The sequence below is a fragment of the Danio rerio genome, chromosome 16 (assembly GCF_049306965.1).
Source record: "Danio rerio strain Tuebingen ecotype United States chromosome 16, GRCz12tu, whole genome shotgun sequence".
In the NCBI taxonomy this organism is placed as follows: domain Eukaryota; kingdom Metazoa; phylum Chordata; class Actinopteri; order Cypriniformes; family Danionidae; genus Danio; species Danio rerio.
The window spans coordinates 5,742,094-5,766,516 of record NC_133191.1 but is presented as its reverse complement, the minus strand read 5'-3'; the positions used below and the strand labels follow the sequence as shown (position 1 = coordinate 5,766,516).

At 39.5% G+C, this 24,423-nt stretch overlaps 1 protein-coding gene across 3 annotated transcripts in view; it reads right to left on the bottom strand.

The window, feature by feature from the left end:
- The window catches only part of macf1b (microtubule actin crosslinking factor 1b), an 85,388-nt gene that overhangs the window by 36,621 nt on the left and 24,344 nt on the right, over nucleotides 1-24,423 (bottom strand). For 2 of the 3 annotated variants that reach the window (XM_073925749.1, XM_073925748.1), the window contains 11 exons: nucleotides 13,407-14,027; nucleotides 12,964-13,020; nucleotides 11,555-11,725; nucleotides 8,649-8,815; nucleotides 8,277-8,436; nucleotides 8,093-8,177; nucleotides 5,458-5,699; nucleotides 3,102-3,221; nucleotides 2,482-2,589; nucleotides 2,176-2,394; nucleotides 521-724 (listed from right to left, as the gene is read on the bottom strand). In XM_073925749.1, the coding sequence (XP_073781850.1) occupies nucleotides 521-724; nucleotides 2,176-2,394; nucleotides 2,482-2,589; nucleotides 3,102-3,221; nucleotides 5,458-5,699; nucleotides 8,093-8,177; nucleotides 8,277-8,436; nucleotides 8,649-8,815; nucleotides 11,555-11,725; nucleotides 12,964-13,020; nucleotides 13,407-13,964 (2,091 nt within the window). In that variant the 5' untranslated portion in view covers nucleotides 13,965-14,027. The remainder of the gene's footprint in view (nucleotides 1-520; nucleotides 725-2,175; nucleotides 2,395-2,481; nucleotides 2,590-3,101; nucleotides 3,222-5,457; nucleotides 5,700-8,092; nucleotides 8,178-8,276; nucleotides 8,437-8,648; nucleotides 8,816-11,554; nucleotides 11,726-12,963; nucleotides 13,021-13,406; nucleotides 14,028-24,423) is intronic. The other variant, XM_073925750.1, reaches the window with a different exon arrangement.

The following is a 24,423-nucleotide window of genomic DNA, read 5'->3' as shown; positions in this document are numbered from 1 at the left end:
CCACAGTCCAAATCATGCAGTACAGGTGAATTGAATAAGCTTAACTGGCTGTAGTGTATGTGTGTGAGTGAGAGTGTATGGATGTTTCCCAGTGGTGGGTTGCAGCTGGAAGGGCATCCACTGCGTAAAACTTATGCTGGATAAGTTGGCGGTTCATTCCGCTGTGGTGACCCCAGATTAATAAAGGGACTAAGCCGAAAAGAAAATGAAGGAATTAATTTTATAAGAGTTTCTTTTTGTAAATCAGAGCTGCTAATGTGAACAGTGTGTATAAGTGTGCATTATAATGTAGTGAACTGTCTTTTTAGAGCAAAAGGCTGAGTTTCTGATTGCCTTAAAACTGAAATATTAAATACACCAAAACAACGACTGTGAAGGCTAAAATGACCCTCAATAACCACCTATTTCTATATTAGAGGAAACATTGAAAATTAGTGCTTGACAACTACCCTCTGAAGCTGATTAGCTGAATTCTCCAGTAAGCACCAGGAATGATTTAGCATCAGGTTCTCTGTATTACCTGTGTGTAGCGCGGTAGTGACTCCTCCAGCACTGCAGCTGCTTCTCGAACCCGCTCTCTGATGGCCAGGTGCTGCTCTTCAGTGTCTCTGGCTTTTTGGCAGAACTCCTGTCCCTGAACCGCATTCAGGTCTGATAAACGCTGCGCCAGCATGATCAGCCGGGCTATCAGAGGCTTATGCTCTGCTATGGACTCCCTGGCACCCTGTTTGGATGGGATGAAGAAGTATGTTTGTATTGTTTTACCTGAAAGTATTACTACAGAACATATAAACTGCATTACAAAGTTACATTTCAGTCAAAAAAGAGTTGAGTTCACTCAAAAATTAAAATTCTGTCATCGTTTACTCACTGGTAACTTGTTTCAAACCTTTAAGTTTCTTTCTTCCATTAAACACCAAAGGAATATATTTTGAAAAATGTTGGAAAACTGTATACTTTTGACTTACATATTATTGTTTTTCCTACTGTAGACGTCAGCTTACTGTTGTGTGTTCAACAGAGTGAAAAAACTCAAACAGGCTTGAAACCACTTGACAAGTGAGTCAATTTTTATTTTGGGGTGAACTATCCCTTTAAATTGTGTTCTCTAAGCTATTGAATGCTAAGAGTTTATAAAATAGTATTAATCGCAATCTATCACATCTATTTAATGTATTTTTTTTCTTTGTGTGTGAGTGTGTGTGTGTGTTAGTGTGTGTGTGTGTGTGTGTGTGTGTGTGTGTGTGTGTGTGTGTGTGTGTTTATGTATAGTTATTATGTATATATAAATGCAAACACATACATAAAAACAAAACGTATTACCTGCCTATTATTATGATAGCGGCTGTTTATTAGTATTTATAACGCACACGCACACGTTTTGCATAACCTTGTTCTACCCAATACTTAAACACACTACTAACTTAATAACTGTTAAAATGTAGCAAATTAGGAGTTTATTGAGGCAAAGGTCATACTTAATGGCAGTGTTGGGCAGTAGAGTTGCTACAAGTAAATGGCCACCGTTGTGCAGTCTCTATGAAATTATATATTTAAAATAGGCACTATCCTTATAAATAAACTGCATAGTTGCAATCTAAACAACAACATTTTTAACAAAAAACCCTCAAAAGTACAATATGTTGTCCAACAGCAGTAATATTTGTCAAATTGGAGTGTCCTCTGCTATATGTGGGTGGAGTAATACACAAGGGTGAAGAGGCTGGACGTGTGCTGTTATTTGCAGAATAGTGCACAGTTATCAGCCAATCAGACTCAAGAACAAGACAGAACTTGTGTGTGTGTGTGTGCGTATATATATATATATATATATATTCACCCTTGTGTATTACTCCACCCACATATAGCAGAGGACACTCCAATTTGACAAATATTACTGCTGTTGGACAACATATTGTACTTTTGAGGGTTTTTTGTTAAAAATGTTGTTGTTTAGATTGCAACTATGCAGTTTATTTATAAGGATAGTGCCTATTTTAAATATATAATTTCATAGAGACTGCACAACGGTGGCCATTTACTTGTAGCAACTCTACTGCCCAACACTGCCATTAAGTATGACCTTTGCCTCAATAAACTCCTAATTTGCTACATTTTAACAGTTATTAAGGTTGTATATATATAAGGTATATATATATATAGGTTGTTTAGTACCTGTAAAAGGTCCTGTTGTTCTCGAAAGGCCTCATAGCTGATGGTATTCAGTGTAAACTGACCAATAAGAGCTTTAGTTTCCAGTAGCCACGGTAACACCTCAGCATAGCCCTCTGAGAACTGAGACAGGAGGGACTGAGCATGCTCCAGCTGAAGGACCACGTGGGCATTAGTGGCAGTGGTGACCTGACACTGCTCCTGTAAAGTGTCTAGCGAAGACTTTGGAGAAGAAATAAAAGGTTACTGATAAAAAATAAAACTTTTTGGGTGTTAAAAAATTGTGAATAAAGAATGACCTGGAGTTACCTGGAGCCTCAGTGTCTCCTCATCCTCAGTGTACGTCTGCAGGAGCTCCAAGATCTTGGCCATTTTCTCAATGTTGAACTTGTGCTGCAAAATCTCCACAGCAAGATTCTGCAGAACAGGATGTTATATTAAAGATTTGGAAAAGTATTTGTACAATATTTGAAATATATATAGTTGATGATAAATTAGTAGCACAGTTTATCAGAGGGAAGATAATAGTTTTAATAATAGATTTCTAATAAATGAATTATTTTGTCTTTTCGATGATGATAATATACACAATATTTAACTAGATGTTTGACAAGATACTAGTATTGAGCATAAAGTGCATTTTAAGGTTAGTTAGGTTAATCAGGCAAGTCATTTGACAACAGTGGTTTGTCCTGTAGCCAATTAAACATCAATACTTCTTAAAGGGGCTAATAATATTGACTTTAAAATATTTTTATTCAAGCCAAACAAAAATAAATAAGACTTTCTGCAGGAGAACAATAAAATATGAAATACTGTGAACAATGTCCTTGCTCTGGTAACCATCATCCAAAGATTTGAAAAAGAATATAAATATATATAGGGGTGGTCATTTTATTTTCTGTTGTATATAGAGATGCAAAACTCACTTTCTGCTCATTGAGCTGGGATACAATGATGTCTGGGTGGAGATTAATGGTCCTGAGCTCTTCCAGTGCCAGCGAGGTGTCTTTAAACCAGGCCAACTCTTTCTCAACAGCCTGGTCCAACTGATTAAAGACAAACAGGTTGACTGGAGAGTTCACACTTAGCAGCTGCTTTAGATTTACAGTGCACTTCAGGCATCCTAAATTTAAATTCCTTGCTTATTGGAAATGTGCGCCTCAGTCTATATTTTTTGCGAAACCTGAAATACATTGCTCCGGGTACATTTTGTTGCACGTTTCAGATGACAAATCCACTAGAGGGCACTCTTTACATTTTTGTGAACCTGAAAGAGATCTTTTTGTTGTACATTTAGATAAACGTCCTTCTTGTACATGTCTAGAAGAAGGCGGGGCTTGTCGTACAGATTAGCTAGCTAACCACTGAGCTAAACCCCTCCCTAAACCCAACCAATAGTGTTTCTAAAATCAGCCTTGAAAAATCCACTGCCACACATAGATTTACCTTGATTTTACATTACTTTTATCTTTTTTGTGCAAGCGTGCTTCAGCGCAATCAACCCGAGTGCTCTGCAGCACAAGCACAACACTGTACAAAGTGAGCTATGAGCAAACTGACCAGACCAGAAAAGTGTCCGTATGGACATAGATAGATGACAAAAACATATTCATTACAAATATTAGACAACGATTAGTTGATTTGCTGTATTTATTTGACATCCAGCAAAAAAATGCATGAAAATAATCCTTTATTCATCAATAACATGTCTCTGTAAATATCATTAGCGTGCCAGCGAGGTGTCTTTAAACCAGGCCAACTCTTTCTCAACAGCCTGGTCCAACTGATTAAAGACAAACAGGTTGACTGGAGAGTTCATACTTAGCAGCTGCTTTAGATTTACAGTAAACTTCAGGCAACCTAAATTTAGATGCCTTGCTTATTGGAAATGTGCACCTCAGTCTACATTTTTTGCGAAACCTGAAATACATTGCTCCGGATACATTTCGTTGCACATTTCAGATGACAAATCCACTAGAGGGCACTCTTTACATTTTTGTGAACCTTAAAAAAGAAGTTTTTTGTTGTACATTTAGATACACGTCCTTCTTGTACATGTCTAGGAGAAGGCAGGGCTTGTCGTACAGATCAGCTAGCAAACCACTAAGCTAAACCCTTCCGTCCAGCAAAAAAATGCATGAAAATAATCCTTTATTCATCAATAACATGTCTCTGTAAATATCATTAGCGTGCCAGCGAGGTGTCTTTAAACCAGGCCAACTCTTTCTTAACAGCCTGGTCCAACTGATTAAAGACAAACAGGTTGACTGGAGAGTTCACACTTAGCAGCTGCTTTAGATTTACAGTGCACTTCAGGCATCCTAAATTTAGATTCCTTGCTCAATGGAAATGTGCACCTCAGTCTATATTTTTTGCGAAACCTGAAATACATTGCTTCGGGTACATTTTGTTGCACGTTTCAGATGACAAATCCACTAGAGGGCACTCTTTACATTTTTGTGAACCTGAAAGAGATCTTTTTGTTGTACATTTAGATACACGTCCTTCTTGTACATGTCTAGAAGAAGGCGGGGCTTGTCGTACAGATTAGCTAGCAAACCACTGAGCTAAACCCCTCCCTAAACCCAACCAATAGTGTTTCTAAAATCAGCCTTAAAAAATCCACTGCCACCACATAGATTTACCTTGATTTTACATTACTTTTATCTTTTTTGTGCAAGCGTGCTTCAGCGCAATCAACCCTAGTGCTCTGCAGCACAAGCACAACACTGTACAAAGTGAGCTATGAGCAAACTGACCAGACCAGAAAAGTGTCTGTATGGACATAGATAGATGACAAAAACATATTCATTACAAATATTAGACAACGATTAGTTGATTTGCTGTATTTATTTGACGTCCAGCAAAAAAATGCATGAAAATAATCCTTTATTCATCAATAACAAGTCTCTGTAACTTAGCACTTAGCAGCTGAAAAGTGTTCGTATGGACGTAGATAGATGGCACAAACATATTCATTACAAATAATAGACAGTTTTTAGTTGTTTTGCTGTGTTTATTTGATGTCCAGCAAAAGAATGCATGAAAATAATCGTTTATTCATCAACAATGTTCCTGTAAAATATCATTAGCGTGAAAAGGAACACAAGTTGTTGTCGTCATGCTGCCCCCTAGTGTTTACTTTACCTACAAACCGCAGTAAAAAGGATGTTGAAAAAAGTTTTCCAGTGTCACAAAAGTGTAAGCTGAGGCACATATTTTCATGTTTTCTCCTACGTGGCTTGGCCAAATAAAAAACAGTTACTCTTACAATCCTCTTACCTTTTGCCTCTCAGAGGAACACAATACTGCATCCCCTGTCTGACTTTGGGCTGCAGGAACCAGCAGCTCTCTCTCGATTCGTCCCAGCCACAGATGCAGGTCTTCCTGACTGGAGGTGCATCGACTGGAAGCCTCTAGAGCCTGCTCTAACCTCTGCAGGATATCAGCACTGCCCAGACTCATCACAGAGTAGCGGATACGCAGACTGTCCACCCGCTCCTGCACAAGCTGGGTTTCCTCCTCTTTAAAGTAGCAAACATCAAAACATAATTTAAATGAGTTCTGGTGGAGATTGCACACATTAAGTGTATTAAGTACACTGTAAAAAAGTGATTAGTTTACTTTATTTTTAGAAAGTGAGTAAACATGTTGCTTTTAGTTGACTTAAGTTGACTAGTAATTGATTAGTTAACTTTACTTACAACCCCGAATCAGAAAAAGTAAGGACAGTATGGAAAATGCAAATCAAAGAAGAAAGTAGTTAATCTGGTCAACTTCATTTCATTTGTAAATCTACATCCCTTCCTGTCATTCAGACCTGCAACACATTCCAAAAACAAGTTAGGTCAGGAGCAGTTTAGGGCTAGTAATCAGGTACATTGGTTAACGATGTGATTTAAAACAGGTGATGTCAACAGGTGATTGTAATTAGGATTTGATACGAAAAAGCAGCATCCAAAAAAGATCTAGTCCCTTCCCTGCTAAAAAAAACACCTTAAACCAGCATAGGCTGGTTGGGTGGTTTTAGCTGGTTGACCAGCCAGGTTTTAGAGGGGTTTTGGCCATTTCCAGGCTGGTTTCCAGCTATTTCCAGCCTGGTCTTAGCTGGTCAGGCTGGGAGATGACCAGCTAAAACCAGCTTGACCAGCCTAACCAGGCTGGTAGCCCAGCTAAAACCAGCTGTGTCCATCTAAGCTGGTTTTAGTTGGTTTTAGCTGGTCATTTTCCAGCCTGACCGGCTAAGACCAGGCTGGAAATGGCTGGAAACCAGCCTGGAAATGGCCAAAACCCCTCTAAAACCAGGCTGGTTAGGAGCAAAGATGGGCTGAGGCTTACCAGTTTGCCAACAAATACATGAGAAAATTATTGAAATGTTTAAAAACAATGTTCCTCAAAGAAAGATAGGAAGACATTTGGATATTTAACCTTCAACAGTGCAGAACATCATTAAAAGATTCAAGGAATCTGGAGGAATTTCAGTGCGTAAAGGACACGGACGCAAGCCTAAGCTGAACTACCGTGATCTCCGATCCTTCAGGTGGCACTGCATCAAGAATCCTCATTCATCTATAAGCGATATTACCACATGGGCTCAGGACTACTTTGGCAAACCTTTGTCAAGTACCACAATACGTAGTTCCATCCACAAATGCTAGTTAAAACTGTAGTGTGACGAAAGGAAGCCCTATGTTAACAGTGTCCAGAAGCACCGTCATCTTCTCTGGGCTCTGAGGCATCTGGGATGCATCATCACATAGTGGAAATGTGTACTCTAGTCAGATTAATCAGTTTTTTTTGGGGAGAAATAGATGCCGTGTGCTCTAGACCAAAGAATAAAACAAACAATCCAGACTGTTACCAGCAACAAGTTCAAAAGTCAGCATCTGTTATGGTATGGGGTTGTGTCAGTGCCCTTAGCAAAGATAACTTGCACTTCTGTGATGCACCATTAATGCTGAAAAGCACATAGAGATTTTAAAGCACAATATGCTGCCTTCTTTTTCAGGGATGCCCATGCATTTTTCAACAAGACAATGCAAAACCACATTACGCACACATTACAAAGTCCTGGCTGTGGAGAAAGAGGATACAGGTACTTGACTGGCCTGCCTGCAGTCCTGACCTGTCACCAGCAGAGAATGTGTGGTGCGGTTTGAAGCACAAAAGGCGACAACCACGTAACCACAAACACCACGTACTGTTGCCCACCCTAAGACTTGTTTGCAATTAGAATGAGACAAAATTACACCCCAAACACTTCATCACTTGGTGTCTTCAGTCTCTAAACATATTTGAAGAGTTGTGAAAAGGAATGGCAGCAGTACAAAGTGGTAAATGCTCGACTGTTCCAAAACATGTTTATTTAAAAAAAAAAAATCATGAGTAACACATTAAATAATGTTTGTTATATTGTCTGCAATGAGACACACTTCAAAGTAAATTTAGAAATTACTACTTTCTTACTTTTTTTATTTGTGTTTTCCATACTGTCCCAACTTTTTTTCTGGTTTGGGGTTGAGGGAGTAAACCTGTTGCTTTTAAAGCAATTAGTTGACTTTGCTTAACAAATTTAGTAAACTCTTTGCTTTTAAAGCGATTAGTTACCTTTGCTTTTATAAAGAAATTAAACCTGTTTGCTTTTAAAGTGATTAGTTGACTTTACTTAAAAAAGCCTGTAAACCCAATGCTTTTAAATTGATTAGTTGACTTAAAAGTGAGCAAACACGTTGCCTTTTAAATATCAAATAAATTAACAATGTGCATAATTATAAAAATTAGTCAACTTAACAGTTCCAAGTTACTCACTTTTTTAAGTAAAGTCAACTTTACACTTTTAAGTCAACAAGTTTGCTCACTTTTTCAAAGTAAAGTAACTAATCACTTTTCACAGAGTAGAAATGGGAAGCAACATCACCTGAAATCTTTTCCATGAGTTCGTGAGCACACTGCTGGAGCTTGCCCAGGTCAGCACTCTTTGCTTTTATTTCTTCCATGACTGCCTAAAAGGTGGTTAGAAATCTTCTTACTTTTCACACACATATCTGGTTATATGTAGCTTTAATAATGTGAAAACTGTTATTACTCAATGTTTAGCAAACCTTGGCTTGTCCAGTGGCCTCTTGCAGATGAAGCATGGCTCTCTCCGCAGAACGGAGCTCAGCTAAATCCTGATCCACAGATATGAGCCATTGCTGAAGTCGGTCCGTCCTCTCCTGGAATAGCTGAGCCATTGGCAGAATCACCTCCAGAATCTTGTGTCTGTCAAAACAACTCACATTAAGCCATTGTTTATAGTATGTAGAAGTGGTATTGCCAGCATTATCTGTAAACAAAACCATGCTAACATACTTTATATTAAGCATCTACAATAATGCATTAGTGAAGCATGGTTAGTTTGTTCACAATTAAGCATTAGTTAAGAACAAAAACACTAGTGATTAAGGGTTAACTTAACATTTTACTTAACTGACCTGCTGGTGGCGCCCTGAAGCAGAGACTCCCACTTGAGTTTAAGCTGTGCGAGCTGCACTTTGGTCTTTTCACTGTCCTTTCCCTGAAGCTCCTCTGCCAGGGGTGGACCCTCCTGTATCATCCTCTCCATACTGGCTCTCCTGTCCTCAAGCAGACGCTGTAAAAGCTGCAGGACAAGAAACTTTTTAATTATACTTCCACCAACTCCAAAGCCTCTCCATATTTTAGACGTTTCACTTGTTTAACCTGATTTATACAGATTTTTGTGTGTCATATCTACAATATGGAAAACAGCGCAAATAAAAGTTTTTTTTTTTAAGGTTTGAGGGGTAAGTTAACCCAAAAATGAGAGATTATCCCATGATTTATTCACCCTCAAAGCATTTAATAGGTGACTTTCTTCTTTCAATCAAACCCAATCAATGTGATATTACAAATGATCTTGAGCTTGTCCAGCTCTACGAAGACAACAGTCTGCTGATTTTTTATTATTTTAAAATCCAATTAAGTACATCCATCCAAAATAAAAGTGTAAATAAAGGTCTCATTTAGTGATTCCATGCATGTTTGTGAGAAAATAAAATGCATTTTTGTGTGCATATTTTAAAAATGTTAAGCCATTTTGTGTAACTTCTGGTGAGTAGAGGCCATCATCTTCTTCTATTTCATTTGAGGTACTTTTTGATGCAGTAGCACCACCAGCTGGACTGGAGTAGGTTTTTCTCGAGCGTAAAGTGCAGGCGCAATGGGCTCTGTGCACAGCTAGTGTTTTTCAGCCAATGGTAAACTTCCAGTGAAAGATTTATGTTACTATTTTCAATTTAATTTTACACCATTTTACACCATCAACATTGTAATGTAATTAAAATGCATCCAGTTAAGCATTCATTTAGTTGTTCAAGCATGAAATGAGATAAAAGCAGGTGAGCGCAGAAACTCCATTGAAAATACTGTGGTAAAATAAATGGTAAAATACATTTTCTAACTTTAAAGACATGGCGGGGGGGATTTAATGCAGTGCTTCTTGTCCAGTCTGAGACCCACTTTATATAATATATCTATCAGGCAGTGAAGATAACTCATTTACCAAGAAATCAGATCATTCTGCGATTTTGTAATGGCGAGACAGTTCACTGAAAGCGATTGGATTGGCTGACGGAAAATTACAAGTCAGCGTGCATATACCCCATTGAAATTAATGCAGAAACGCAGTAAATATGCAGAAAAACCACACTCCTGTCCACATGGTGGCGCTAATGCACCAAAAATGCACCTCAAAAAAAGAAGAAGAATGGACTCGTGTTCTTGTGAAAACTTGCCAAGTCATCTCAGAAAAACAAACTTGGGAGACCTCAAAAACAGAGAAACAGAAGCCATTGGCGGTGTCATAACGCCCCATATTGTTCATTTTCAAGACAAAATGCAGCCATACAGACCTCTGGCTACATAAGTTACACTCTCCAGAAATGTATACAGGGATATGTTTTCACAATGAAACCGTCTTTGAGGGTGAGCAAATGGGATAGGTTTCATTTCAGGGTGAATTACCACTTTTAGGCAAATTTTGGGCAAATTATATTTTGCACAGGGCCAATGTACATTAGATTATTACACACTGTTACCTACTATTACCAGCTTACAAGCTTTCACAAAATGTTGACCACCAAACATTTGAAGAAATTCACAGAACTGCCTCCCTTACAATGTAAATCGTTGTTACATTACATTATTACACATTGTTACCTACTATTACAAGTTTATGAGCTTTTATAAATTATAGCCCCTTGCACACATACAGACTTTTCCTAAAAATTACCGGCAATTTGCTGGAAAGGTCGGTATGTGTGAACAGGCCGTTAAATTCACAAAAAAATAGTTGCCGGAAAGAGTGCGTGCACGTCTATGATGTGAGACGTCTACTTTAGTCAATCAGAACAGTCAGACGCATTCACGTCCGCGCGGTTTATGAAAATAAAAGCCTTTGAATATTTTTCCAGACACATTTAGCGGCTAGATGTTAGTCAGACAACGTTTATATATTCCTTCTTAATGCCAACTGTGTAAATAATTATCGATAAGATGCTTATGATAAGCCGTTGTTTGTTTACCTTCAAGCATGCGTCGCATGTGCCCTTAAAGCAGTTGGTGAGCGCCAGTGCACACACATATCATGTACATCTCGACATGTGAAAGTGTTCCTCTTGACTACCAAATATTGGAAGACATTTACTAAATTACCCTCCTAACACACATGACTTTATCTTTAAGGGCACTTGGATGAGGAGGCAAGCACACGTTTACAGTGGTATTTCTACTTTCGAGAACCAACACCCTTCATAACGAAACTTGTTTTCTCCTCGTGGGACTAGAGTGCTTGGATCATGTGTCAGAAGAGCATTGTGGACATTCAGGCATGTTTCACCTGAGCTGAAGGAGAATGCTATTTCATACTGCAAGGTGAATTGCTTGGTTTATTCCTCCCTTCCCTTGAGCCTACCAAGTATACAAAGTTTAACCATAGCTGGGTTTCCATCACCTTGTGCTAATTTTAAAGTATCGCATGAGAAACGAGAGATGGAAATGCCAAATTTCAAATAAAAATCCTTTAATTTCCATAAAATATACATTTGCGAAAAGGGGTTGATGTACTGTAAATAATGGGAGATGGCAACACATTTGCTGAATTAACTAGCGAAAATTACACACAGGTGACTCTATGATGATTGCCTTGTTTACTGTTGGTTGCTAGGTTACCAATACTGCAGTCAGCCACTCTAACAACTTGGAAACTCACCTAATCCACACTTTTTGCTAAATTTCGCTTCAGGTTAAGATGGAAACCCGACTTATGAGGTATTAATTGACAATATTCTTTGCTTATTGTTTGTTACTTTCATAAACATACCTTCTGTTCTTGCAGCTGGGCTTTCACCACCTTAAACTCTGAGGATGGTGGTTTTTGATTGGCTGTCAGCTCCTCGATCTCACAGACCCAAGTCATCAGCGTTTCCAGATTTTCCTGGAATGCCTTCGGATCCTTGAATGCGTCTTTCAAAGCCAAAGTGCTTCTTCCATCCTTATAACAAGACCAGATAATATGTTAAAACCTTTCAACCTTTCTAATAAAGAAAATCAATTAAAGTCCAGGTAAAGTGATATCAAAATATTATTTTTTTATTATTTTTTTATATTTGTTCGGAGTTTGTCATGCAACGAAAAAATATGTTATTAATCACACAGATAAATTTGAATGTTGAGAATATGGCAAGTAATTAAAATATCTATAATAATGTTTTAGCTCCGCCCAGAAAATCTTAAACACAGAAAAGGCAAACAATTGTTTGATGGTTTAAAGGTGCCGTGCATGTTTTTTGACCCTTCTAGATCATTAAAATACCACAATATATTTGCAAATATTTAAGAAACATGCTAAGAGAACATACTTGTTGATCTGAAAAACAATGCTAAATTCGGATATTCTCCGCCCACCACCAGTTTACCTAATCATATTTCAGCACCCTGGGTTGCCATAGTGGAAAATATTGTATTTAATATTAATTATGAAGTTTGTCTTAATGTATGTGGGTGCAGCCGAAAATGCAACCTCCAGAAGAACACAACAGCCCCTGAAATGGGATGCAGATTCAAAGTTTTTTTTTAATTAGTAACGCTATTAATGAAGAGAGCTTAAACCAGCCTGAGCTGGTTGACTGGTTTTAGCTCATCAACCAGTTGATTTTAGAGGGGTTTTGGCCTTTCCAGGCTGGTTTCAAGCCATTTCCAGCCTGGTCTTACCTGAGAGCCCAGCAAAACCAGGTTTAGGCTGATCATTTTCCAGCCTGACCAGGTATGACGAGGCTGGAAATGGCTGGAAACCAGCCTGGAAAGGCCAAAACCCCTCTAAAACCAGGCTGGTCGACCAGCTTAAAACAGTCAACCAGCTTAGACTGGTTTAAGCAGTTTTTTTAAGCAGGAAAATAATTAAAATATTACAAACGTAAGCATTAGCTGATCGGCATGCAGTGTAAGACACGCTCCTATTGGTGTCGTCAACCTTACAATCTGTGTGTGCATCAAGTCTGAGGAGCACAAGCTTGGTGAAAAAATCCTATTCAATATTTTGAATTTGTACTGCAATACCTAGTTCAACCATGAGGTGTTAATTTCACATACTACATGTTTAACTTCACAATTCTTTACTACATACTCTAAAGTCTTTGTAACGTGTTTCAGCAATACATTCTAACATTTTTAATGAAACAATTCTCTAAATCTTCTTTACCTGGACTTTAAGAAAAGACCAACATATTGTACCTTCCATTGATCTAGACTTGATTCCTGGTCTGAACTTGACTGGCCATCACTCTGCAGCTGTGAATCACAATACAAACAAAAAGTTACAAGTTTTATTTAATTGGAAAACAAACAACTGGTAAACAAAGCAGGACTTCAAAAAAAATCTATGAAAATGGTAAATGATGGTAGAAACTAAATGTTAGGAAGAACCGTAAAAAAAAAAATCATGAACTTTTTACATTTAATCCTAGTCTTAAGCGAATTCCTTTATCCAAAGTGACATTCAAATGAGGATTATAAAAGCACTTCAGGCCACCAAAGAATATTGATTTATAAGTGCCATGAAAAGTCTAAGATAAGTTGGTTTAGCTTTTTTTAGGTTGCATAGGTTGACAAAGACGAAAACAGTAAAGGAATAACTAGTAAGTGCTATTGCTAATCATTTATAAATGATAAATAACCTCTGCAAGTTCCTCGGCAGCTCCGGTAAGCACTCTAACAGTTCTGGTGACAATAGGATCACCTCCTTTCCCAGCAGGAGGATACTCGGTCACTTCCACAATCTCTGTCACAATAGTCTCCGTCACCTCTGTCACCTCCGTAACCTCTCGAGTGTTCAGAGGCTTCCAGGACCAGGGACTCCCAGAATCCCTTCTCTGCAGGCTGGCTCTCCTGTCCACAGATCCATACTGGCTTAGGGGGGATCTTCTGTACTCCGGAATACTAGACTTTCTGGGCAAAGAGCCATTGTGTGGAGTCTTAACAGGGGACGGAGTGCTTCTCCAGGCATTGTCCAGAGTGCTGGTAGTGGTGACGGTCGGGGCAGGGGAACTCCTCTGTTTGTCCGGTGTGGGAGTTTGACGGATAACCTCATCCTCTTTTTTGGTCTCTTCTCGAGGAGGCTCCGGGATTGTCCATTCCTTGCGTTGCTGGTAGCACTCTTTCAGGACGTTCTCATCTGACTTAACTTGTTTGGACTTTTGTCCTAAACAGCTAGGTCTGCTAATGAGGTTACCCATGACTCTTCAACCCACGGGTTAACCGGGTCTCTTTGCCATACATACAGACATCACCTAAACTACCTACAACACAAGGAAGGTCACAGTTTGTAAATATTTGTATTAATCAGTAAAAACACCTCTGCGAGAAACGCTAAGTAGCTATGTAGATACGAAAAAAATGCTAAGTAGCTAAAATAAGTTTTCAAAATGTTTGAAGAGTAGGCAAGACTCTCTGCTCTCTAAAGGCTGATTTATACTTCTGCGTCAAACACCGGCATATGCTACGGCACTGACGCATAGCCCTTCGCCGTGGCCGTCACTGACGGGCACCTCTCAAAAAATGTAACTACACGTCGCAACAACGCATAGCTCAAGCTCTGTGATTGGTCGGCTTGGTAGCGCTGACGAGTCGGGGTGGGACCGAGAGCCGCGCGAATGGCGCGAACCCAATGTAGCGATTGTTTACAAGTGTGGAGTCCCGTGAAGGAGCTCCGGATGGAAAGTTTTGTTTTGTGTTTACCTCATAGTTAAAGTTGCTGCACGTCCGCCGGTTCCTGCCTCAAAATGAGCGACTTTGAGCCACTTGTACATCCCTGAAGTGTTCAGGAAAATCAAAAAAGCAGCGAAGAAACTCGACACAGAGGAACATTTACACCTCACTGCCAACTAGCGTTTCGGAAGTGTTAATGCAGACCAACAGAGACAGCGCGCAGAAGTATAAATGCACAGCCACGCGCGTTGCCTGTGCCGTGGGTTACGCCGACTACTTGATGCAGAAGTATAAATCAGGCTTAAGGCAGAGGACGTGTCCGCTGGCGACTCTGAAAACAAGTGCACTCACGAAAAAGGGCAATGTCTCAACTATCCAATACCACTACAACCTGAATGGATGCTACTGATGCTACCTCTAGTAAAGTTAGCTTAATTAGCTTAATACAGCTATACAAATTTGAGCCTCCAGAACCAGAATCCAATTCAAAGGACAATGACTGGTAACCCATGAACAGACCTCATCCCACTCGCTTTGCAACTGATTAGTACTATTTTTCTTTATTTAAAGGGCACTAAGGTTACCCCTTTTTTCAGATTTAATATAAGTCTTTTAGAATGTGTATATAAAGTTTCAGCTCAAAACACCCATCAGATTTTTCATTATACCTTTTACAAGATGCTGTTTTATACTGATTTTCACCAGGGGGTGGTTTTGTCGTACTGCGCCTTTAAGGCGAGTTCTGCCCGCCTACTGTTTCTACGTGCCTTCCCGCGTGCTTTAATCTCCTCCCTCGGCTGCGTCAGACAACAGACAGACTTAAAGGAAGAAGGTCTCACGTAGCGTTTGTGAGAAATACTACAGTAAGAACTAATCTTTACTAATCAGTGTTATGAAGTTGCATTGATAAGTCACACACAACATCGTTACAAAGTTCACGCGCACACACACACACACACACACACACACACACACACACACACACACACACAGAGATACGCACACCGCAGTTGACACACACACACACACAGGCAGGCAGACAGACAGACAGAGCACGCTTAGCTTAGTACTGTTTTTGCACTCAAATGTGTCAGGATACAGGCTAACCTCAAGTACTGTGTGGATATCTGTTATGCTAATGTACAAAATAAACCTGATTTAACGTCCACAAACCGGGATTGAAGCGTCTTCTTTTATAATTGTTCTGACACGCGGCTGTGCTGATGAAGTAAAGCTGAAGTGAATCGCTGTAATTAATTACACACATACTCTGTTTTAAAACATTTTAAACATGTGAAACTTACTCTTAATCACATTTGATGATGATTGCTGATCCTAGCGAACAGAACAGACCTTTTATTCCCGGTTGCTTTGCGTATGTCTGCCTGGACTTGTTGACATATACACGTGACTACCGGAACATGTTAATGCGCAGCTGTCAATCAATATTGGTGGGCGGGGGGACCACACTCCTACGTAAAGTTGCGGTCTGAAAAAGTTTTTGACCCTTCTAAAGCATAAAAGTATAATATGTTTGCAGATATTACAGAAGCATGCTAACTGAACATAGTTAAACAATGCTAAAGTCATTTATTATGCTTTTCTCATCTGACTTAACTTGTTTGGACTTCTGTTCTAAACAGCTATAGGTTTGCTAATAAGGTTACCCATGATTCTTCAACCCACGGGTTAACCGGGTCTCTTTGCGTTACATACAGACACTACCTAAACTACTTACAACTAAAGGAATGATTCATTTTCCTTCGGCTTAATCTATATTTTAGAGGTCACCACAGCGCCAACTATACTGAAACATGCCTTACAAAGCAAACCCATTGGAACAAAGTCCACACAGAGAAGCCAACTGGCCCTGCCGGGTCTCGAACCAGTGACCTTCTTGCTGTAAGGCCACAGTGATAACCACTGAGCCATCGTGCTGCTCTTAAAAGAAATTTTTTATTAGAAATGTATACACTGTTCATTTGCAGAATTTTTTTCAGTGTACCACAATTAAACAAATGTTAGTCTCCCGTTTCCAACTGCAATCTTTAAAGGGCCATCAAACCCCCTCATTTCAGCAGAGTGTTTACACCTCTACTTTGGAAAAAGCCAGAAAAGTGGGCGTGTCTAGCACTGTTTAGGGGGGAGTGTCGGAGCAAAAGAGGGATAGTGTGGGAGTGTCTATTTGACCACGCACTGAGTTTCAGAGTCAAAACACACACACTCACACACACACACAAACACACACACACACACACACACACACACACACACACACACACACACACACACACACACACACACACACACACACACACACACACACACAGGGGAGAAAGTGTCTGTGTTTACATGGACATCTGTAATCGAATTATTTGGCAATTTATTAAATGGTGGACTTTAACTGCAGTTTGGCTCTTTCATTCAGGGAATTTATTCGTGCCCCTCGTGACAAACGAGATATTTGATTCGAGGAACTGCTTTAAGCGTGTATTTTTCATGCAATGTTTGATACCGCACGATGAATGAGAGAAAAAAATTAACTCTGCATTTCTCTGTAACTTAGATGCACTCGGCAGGAAAGCCGCGTGTGTTATTCCGCTCACAAAATGAGATTAAAATCCTACACGACAGTAATAGTTTGGTTGTGGTGCTAACATGTTTACACTCGGTGCAATATTAACAAAAACAAAAAGCACTGGCCGCTCACTTACAAAATCTGTAGGGACAGGACAATCCACAGCAACTATAACCGCATCTTTATTAAGAGGAGAAGAGAAGCGAATCCGGATCTCCATTTGCAGAAGAGAAAAGCTCTCGGGTAAACAATGTTCCTTAGACACGCAAGTTATTGTTGTCGCGCGCCCCGTCGCGTACACTATAATCCACGCGTGATTCCAGCTGCGCTCTCACAGAGAGAAAATGAAAACAAAACTTCACTTCAGCAAATTAGGAAAGCAACAATTCACACTTGTTTTGCCAACACAATGTGGCGTCTCTGCAGTAACGCCGTCTACACTGTAACATTAATGAATATTAATGTAGTTGGACAATAGAGCGCGCTGATTGATTTGAACCAAGTCTTACTCATGCATTAATGCAGCACACTTGGAGACGTAATACGGTACACCCAGGTACAGTCACCCAGTCTACACGCTGGAATACACGCTATGATCTCATGGTCGAGACGCAGCTTCAAAAATTAGTTTCGAACCTAAACTACGAATTTGCTCGAAATAACGCAAAAACTACCAATTTTCACTTTTTAGTGAGATATATGTGTCCTAATAGTGTTTTTAGCAGTGTGGGACACATATACGACTGACAACACCTGAAAAGATGTGTTGTGGTGTTTCGTGACCCTTTAACAGAGGCTTGTCAAGCTCAAAGACCACTACGTTTAAATCTCAATTAGATTCCTTGCTGTCTTACAAAGTAGAGTCTTTTACTGTGTTCATGCCAACAAACACCACCATCATTATTTACACGACAAAGAGGGTAACACTTGACTGCCAATCCTGCCAGATTACTGCTTGACAACTACAATATGATCACAGATCTATGCTATTACTAGCCATGCAAGTGACAAGCCTGTTTATAGGGATAGTCCCGTCTAGGATCCCCACAGTTCTTCCTGGCATCCACAGCCACTGTACTCTGCCAAGACCGTCCCCGGGATGGCCCTGGGAAACTATTTAGCTCCTGATCAAAAATGACAGGCATGGAAATGCTGTTTCATTTCTTTGCCACAAATGAATGAACAATGTTTTTTTAATGCACGTGGTCACGGTTTACTGGGAAACACAGACCCCATGCCTGAGGTGCAGAACAGGGATGAACAAGTAGACAGAGTATAAACTGAAAAAAGACAATGACAAAAGACTCGAGAGAGGGGGTTGGCTGGGATTCAACTCTACAATGTGAAATTACAGTTCATCTGCATAGGCACTCTGCAGTCGTTTAGTGCCCGATTTACTAAGAGAACAATCCGTGTAAGAGAAGTAATCCGTGGAACAATTGGAACAGGGCCACATAAGAAATCATAAATTATTGCTGTAGAATATATATTGCTGTCTAATGTATTCCCCCCGCGACTTGGTTTCTTCCACTAACCCCCGCCATCTCATGTGAAATGGACTGTGCCAAAATTCACCACGGAGCGGGAAGAACGTCGTGGTTGTTGATAGTTTAAAGTTATAAAACAGGTATTATAGAGTCCAAATCAGCAGAGCATTTAAGGATTGTGCATATAACGTTATGTGTGCGTGCATCGCTAAGTAAGTACCCGAAATCATTGCAATATGTATGTATATAGAATTTCACATAATCATACTCATTTGGGCTGTAACATGCCAATGCATACATTTAATTCGGGTATACGGTTGTATTATTGTTAATATGTTCGTCAGTTGAGATGTTTGGCACAGATGTTATGTATTTGATGCATATAAACCTTGATTGAAACATAATCAGACCAGCAACTAGCGCATGCGCACTGAGTTGTTCATGATTAACCTGTATGCACGAGCGCAGCAGCTATGTTCACGTAAATACCCCCCCGGTCCCACCGGTCCGTTGTAAAATTGACAACTGTTGACCGGTCCGCGGTGATAAAAAGGTTGGGGACCACTGACTTAGGGAATGTTTTATTGTACGTTTCAGATGCACATTCTTCTTCTACATGATCAGGACAAGGCAGAGCTTGTCATACAGATCAGCTAGCAAACCACTGAGCTAAAGCCTTCCCTAAACCCTACTAATAGTGTTTTCAAAAGCAGATGTAGGAGAAAAGTGCGCTGCCACTACATAGATTTACCTTGATTTTCCATTGCTTTTTTATCTTTTGTTAAAGTGTGCTTTACCGGACTCCAACCAGAGCGCTCTGCAGCACAAAAGCTTCAAAAAATGAGCTACGAACAAACTGACTACATCAGAAAAGTGGCCAAACGGAGATAGATGGGAGACACAAACATATTTAGTAGAAATCATAGACAGCGTTAAGTTGTTTTGTGGTATTTATTTGGTGTTTTGCAAAAAAAATACATAAAATAATATTTTTTTTTATCAATAATACGTTCCTGTAAATATAATTAGTGTGAAAAAGAACAAAAAGTGTTGACGTTATACTGCCCCCTAGTGTTTATTTACACAGAAACTACTGTTAAATGTATATTAAATATTTGTTCACAAAAAAATGTAGGCTGAGGCACATATTTCCAATGAGCCTGCATTGCTTTTTGACCTTTGAGCTGGACAATCAAAGCACAATAGGCCGGGCAGTTTCCTTTGTGCAGGTAGCACAGAGCTCCATTGAGTGCATGTTAATTGGCACAGGTGATGGGGGGTTAGTCCAGGTCATTGCGGTTCACTGCATGCTAATGACGGGTGCTGAGGGAAGTGGCTCCAGACAGCAGACAGACTCAGTGTTTCTAGATCACTGGAGCAGAAGACTTATAGTATCAGCCCACATTCTAGCAGGGCGGATAAGCCTGTGTAATGTGTGAATTGACATTGCAAAAACACGTGACAGGATATACTGTAATGTGAAGCTGATGCTCTGGACACTAGCTGAAAAATAGAGTCCTTTACTAAGATCTGTAGGAATATTTTTGTTCAGGCAAGTTCCAAGGAGCACATAAAGCCGTAAAATCGAAGTAATCAATATGAACAGTATAACCATTGACAAATGCTCTTCTTTAAATCAACTGTAATTATATTAGCTTATTCAATCCATCTCATGCACTCCTAAAGCCTTGATGGATTATGGAGGATGGGAGAACGGTTATAAGCATCTAAGTGGAAACAGTCACTGATCTAAAAGCAATCCCAATCCATTTGAATATAAAGATTTACAGGTAATATGACACCTACTGTACAATGGCTGTTTCAAGGGTGATATGTGTGTCAGATTTATGGCCCGTTTCCATTGAGAGCGATAAAAAGTTAATGCACATCTATCCTAAAGTGTAAAACCGCTTACAATAGCTAACACATAGGCTAATCTCCTATAGCCTAAAGATCAGTTATATGATCAATTAATGATGTAAAAACAACCTAAATTCATTTGATGCCATAATCACATTTAGATTCACAAATCCTATATTTTATCTTTTTACAGGCTTTGGAGATGTAACCATAGGTCAACTATGGATTTGTCATGAGTCACGGCTGTGCTCAAAATGGCATAAATAATTTCAAAGGGAGCACAATTGTCAATTTGAAGTTCGCTAAAACTGAACAGTAAAAAAATTACTTTGAAATCAAATTATGTTTGGATGTTTGGTTCGGATGTTGGAACGTTCGAAATAGGGCATAGGGGGATAACTGGTAATAGAACACAGCCATGAACTCTGCTTCAAATTTTAGCTCTAGAGGAGTAGATGCAACCGCACACGTTTGCGATGCAGTTGGCGAATGTTCATTGGAACGACAGATTCTGAAAACACCAAATCACTGAACTACAATTGTAACGATAAAACTTGCGACCTTAATTGGCCAACAATGGTTTTTGGGAAACGCACCACCAGTGTGAAACGGAACCAAAATAGTGGAAAATTGCTACAATGTTATCACTTTTAACCTTGGTCCAGACCAAAGGAAATGTACTTCAGGTGTGAAAGCACCCTACCTCATTCATTCATTTGGGTCGCCACAGCGGAATGAACCGCTAACTATTGGGCCTATATTTCTTTTACAAACATTATGGAGAATATTCCACATCAATTCTAAAATGTAAAACAGCTTATAATAGCTAACACGTAGGCTAATCTGCAATAGCCTATAGATCAGATATTAGGTCAATTCATGTAAAAACTTTAATTAGTTTGTTGCCATAATCACATTTAAATTCAGAAATCCTATATTATTTGTTTTTACAGGCTTTGGAGATGTAACCATAAGTCAACTATGAATTTTTCATGAGCTACGGCTGCGCTCAAAATGGCATAAATGATTTCGAAGTGCATTACTAACTGAACTGTAAAAAAGCTAATTACACGTGAGAGGGATAACTTTAAGGGTTTTTTTGTGGATGTTGGAACGTTCGAAAAGAATAGGGCATAGGGGCCATAACTTGGAATAGACCACAATTAACTCTAACTACAGCTCTAAAGAGTAGTTGCAACCGCAGACATTCGCGAATGTTTAGTTTGAACGACGGATTCAGGAAACACCAAATCAATAAACTACAATTGTAACAATCGAACTTGCAACCTTATTGGCTGGTTTTCTAAAACACACCCCTGGTGCGAAACGGAACCAAAATGGTGGGAAAATGCTACAATGTTTTCATTTTTAACCTTGGTCCGGACCAAAGGAAATGTACAACCTCATTCATTCATTCATTTTCCTTCGGCGTAGTCTCTTATTTATCAGGGGTCGCCACAGTGGAATGAACCGCTAACTATTCCAGCATGTGTCGGCCCTTCAAGCTGCAACCGCGGGGTTGGAAAACACCAGAGCACCCGGAGGAAAACCACGTAAACATGAGGAGAACATACAAACTTCACACAGAAATGCCAACTGGCCCAGCCAGGACTCGAACCAGCAACCATCTAGCTGTGATGCGACAATAAACCCTTACTTTACTTTTTTAAATGATAAGTAGCTCAATTACAGCAGGGCTCGAAATTGCGACCATTTTGGTCGCATATGCGCCCGAAATTTTATTTATGCAACCTCAAAATATTTTTGGGAGCACTTCTGCGAGTGCATAAAATTGTTGTGTGCGACCAGTTTTTACTGCAAAATATTCACCACATGCGCGGATTCGGGAGACATTTTTGCAGGATGCATCTCTAAGCTGATTGTCTGCACCTGAAATGCGAAACCCAGCACTCAGGAATGGTTTAAAACAGTTGTCATGTCAACTTGCTCCAGTAAACAAAGCCAAGTCCGTAATGCTTGCCCCGCCTTCGCACTCTTCTTATTGGCCCACCACTGCTCTAGCACTGAACGCGAATGATTGGTTAATATCAGCTGTCAATCACTCAGCCAGCGCCTTCTTGCTTGGGATGACAGAGAGAGCTACTACCGCGAAAAATTGTAAAGTGCTGAAGATGAGAATGCAGATAACACTGACAGATTTTGTTTTATAAACCATGGCATCCAAAGTTATAAATAATGACACATCTTACTAGTGACCATGTGCTGAATGTTAATCCACCATCTACACTTTTCGAAGAGTGGATAGAAGACTTCCGTTGGCTTCAAGTCCGCTATGAAAAGTCTGTGGGATGGAATTTTCAGGTAACTGTTTGCCACATCTAGCACGAGAGCTTCTGTTTAATCCTTCATATAATCGCCGGATGCTGTCCACCATGCAAGGGGCAGCTATATGTCAAATGTAACACCACGTACACCATCGCAAACGGGCTTACACTGAGTAAACTATTATCGCTACTCATAAAATTTATTTGTTAAGTATTGCTATTAACATGACATAACGTTATGCATATAATAAGGTACAGTATATGTCAAAAACATCAGTGCAGTATCAGACACTCGTGAGAACAGCACAGTTATATCGTTAACAGATTCATGTCGAGCAGTGCGTGCAGGGCCGGTGAGCGCTCTGTGTATGAAAATGTATTTTCTTGTGATAACGGGATTTCGTTGAGACATATTTTCCTCACGCTTGCATAAATATTTGTTTTGCTTGTTAGTTTGATTACTGTTGATTTCAAATGCTATAAATATGTTTGTGTAAAACTTGTAGTAACGGTGCTTATAATTGGTGGGTGCGACTAAATTTTGGCTGATGCTCCTAATAAGTTAAGACTGAAGCAAAAGCAAAAAGGTTAATTTCGAGCCCTGTACAGTAACTCCAACACATCCAACACACTAACATAATGTCCATTTTGCATGCTCCAGTACAATCCACAAATGGTTGCCCAGTATGTGAAGCGTCACCAGCTCAATTGTGCATGAAACAGACTATACTGATCCACCAGGCAGGCCAGCTCTAACTAGCATAAACCAGCTTGAAGCAACACTGAGCTCATGCTGGATTTCCCCCTCAGGGCAGCATCAGGTCAATGCCCGAATAAATGAATAGAATCATCTAAAGCTTGTGATAAAAGCTGAAGATGTTTATCTGAACCCTAACCCGCAGTTTAACTCTACTGCGGTCTGTGATTTAAGACCCCCGTGCAGCCTCTTGATATTAATTTATGGGGGATGTCACAGACTGGCCTCCCAGAGAGAAAGATTAACCCTTGTGATGGACAGCGCTGTGCATCAACAATCCATAAGGCATGATTAATAAAGTCCACAATAATAGACTCAAATGCAAAGATTCCTCAGAGATATTCTAATTAATAATCCGGTGGAGGAATAAAGGAGATGTGAAACTGATGGGTGTGGGCACTGCACCCCGACAATACCCTTCCCTAATCTGACCTCAATATGGCAGACAGACGGTGTAAACTGGTGTCATGCCACGTTCTGCTGGTGGATTAACTCGTATACAGATCAGCGAGAGTGGTGGCTCTCTTAAGGGTGTGCTTAGGTGTTTTTATGGATCTCCCAATAACCATAAATCAGGTGCAGTAATCATGATAGTGGTCTCTCTAAATGATTAGAGCCATGTTGTTGCCCACTACAAACATGTCTGACTAGAATGCACGAATGCAACGTATTGATGCAGACAAAATTATTAGCAATCTTGCCAAATTTGAATTATTTTTCTAATATTTCTGTTTAAAGGAGCAATTTCCTATTATATATGTCATAATAAGTCATTTTTTACTCATGGCTAAAATAGTATTATACATAAACTACTATGACTACTATTATTAGTGCCCTTCAGAAATGAATCAACCTAACTGAGCCTAATTAACCTAGTTAAATTGCACTTTAAGATGAATACTATCTTGTAAGATAACTAGTGAAATATTATATACTCTGATCATGGCAAAGAATAAATAAATAAGTTATTAGAAATGAGTAATAAAGCCATTATGTTTACAAATGTGCTTCGTAAATACA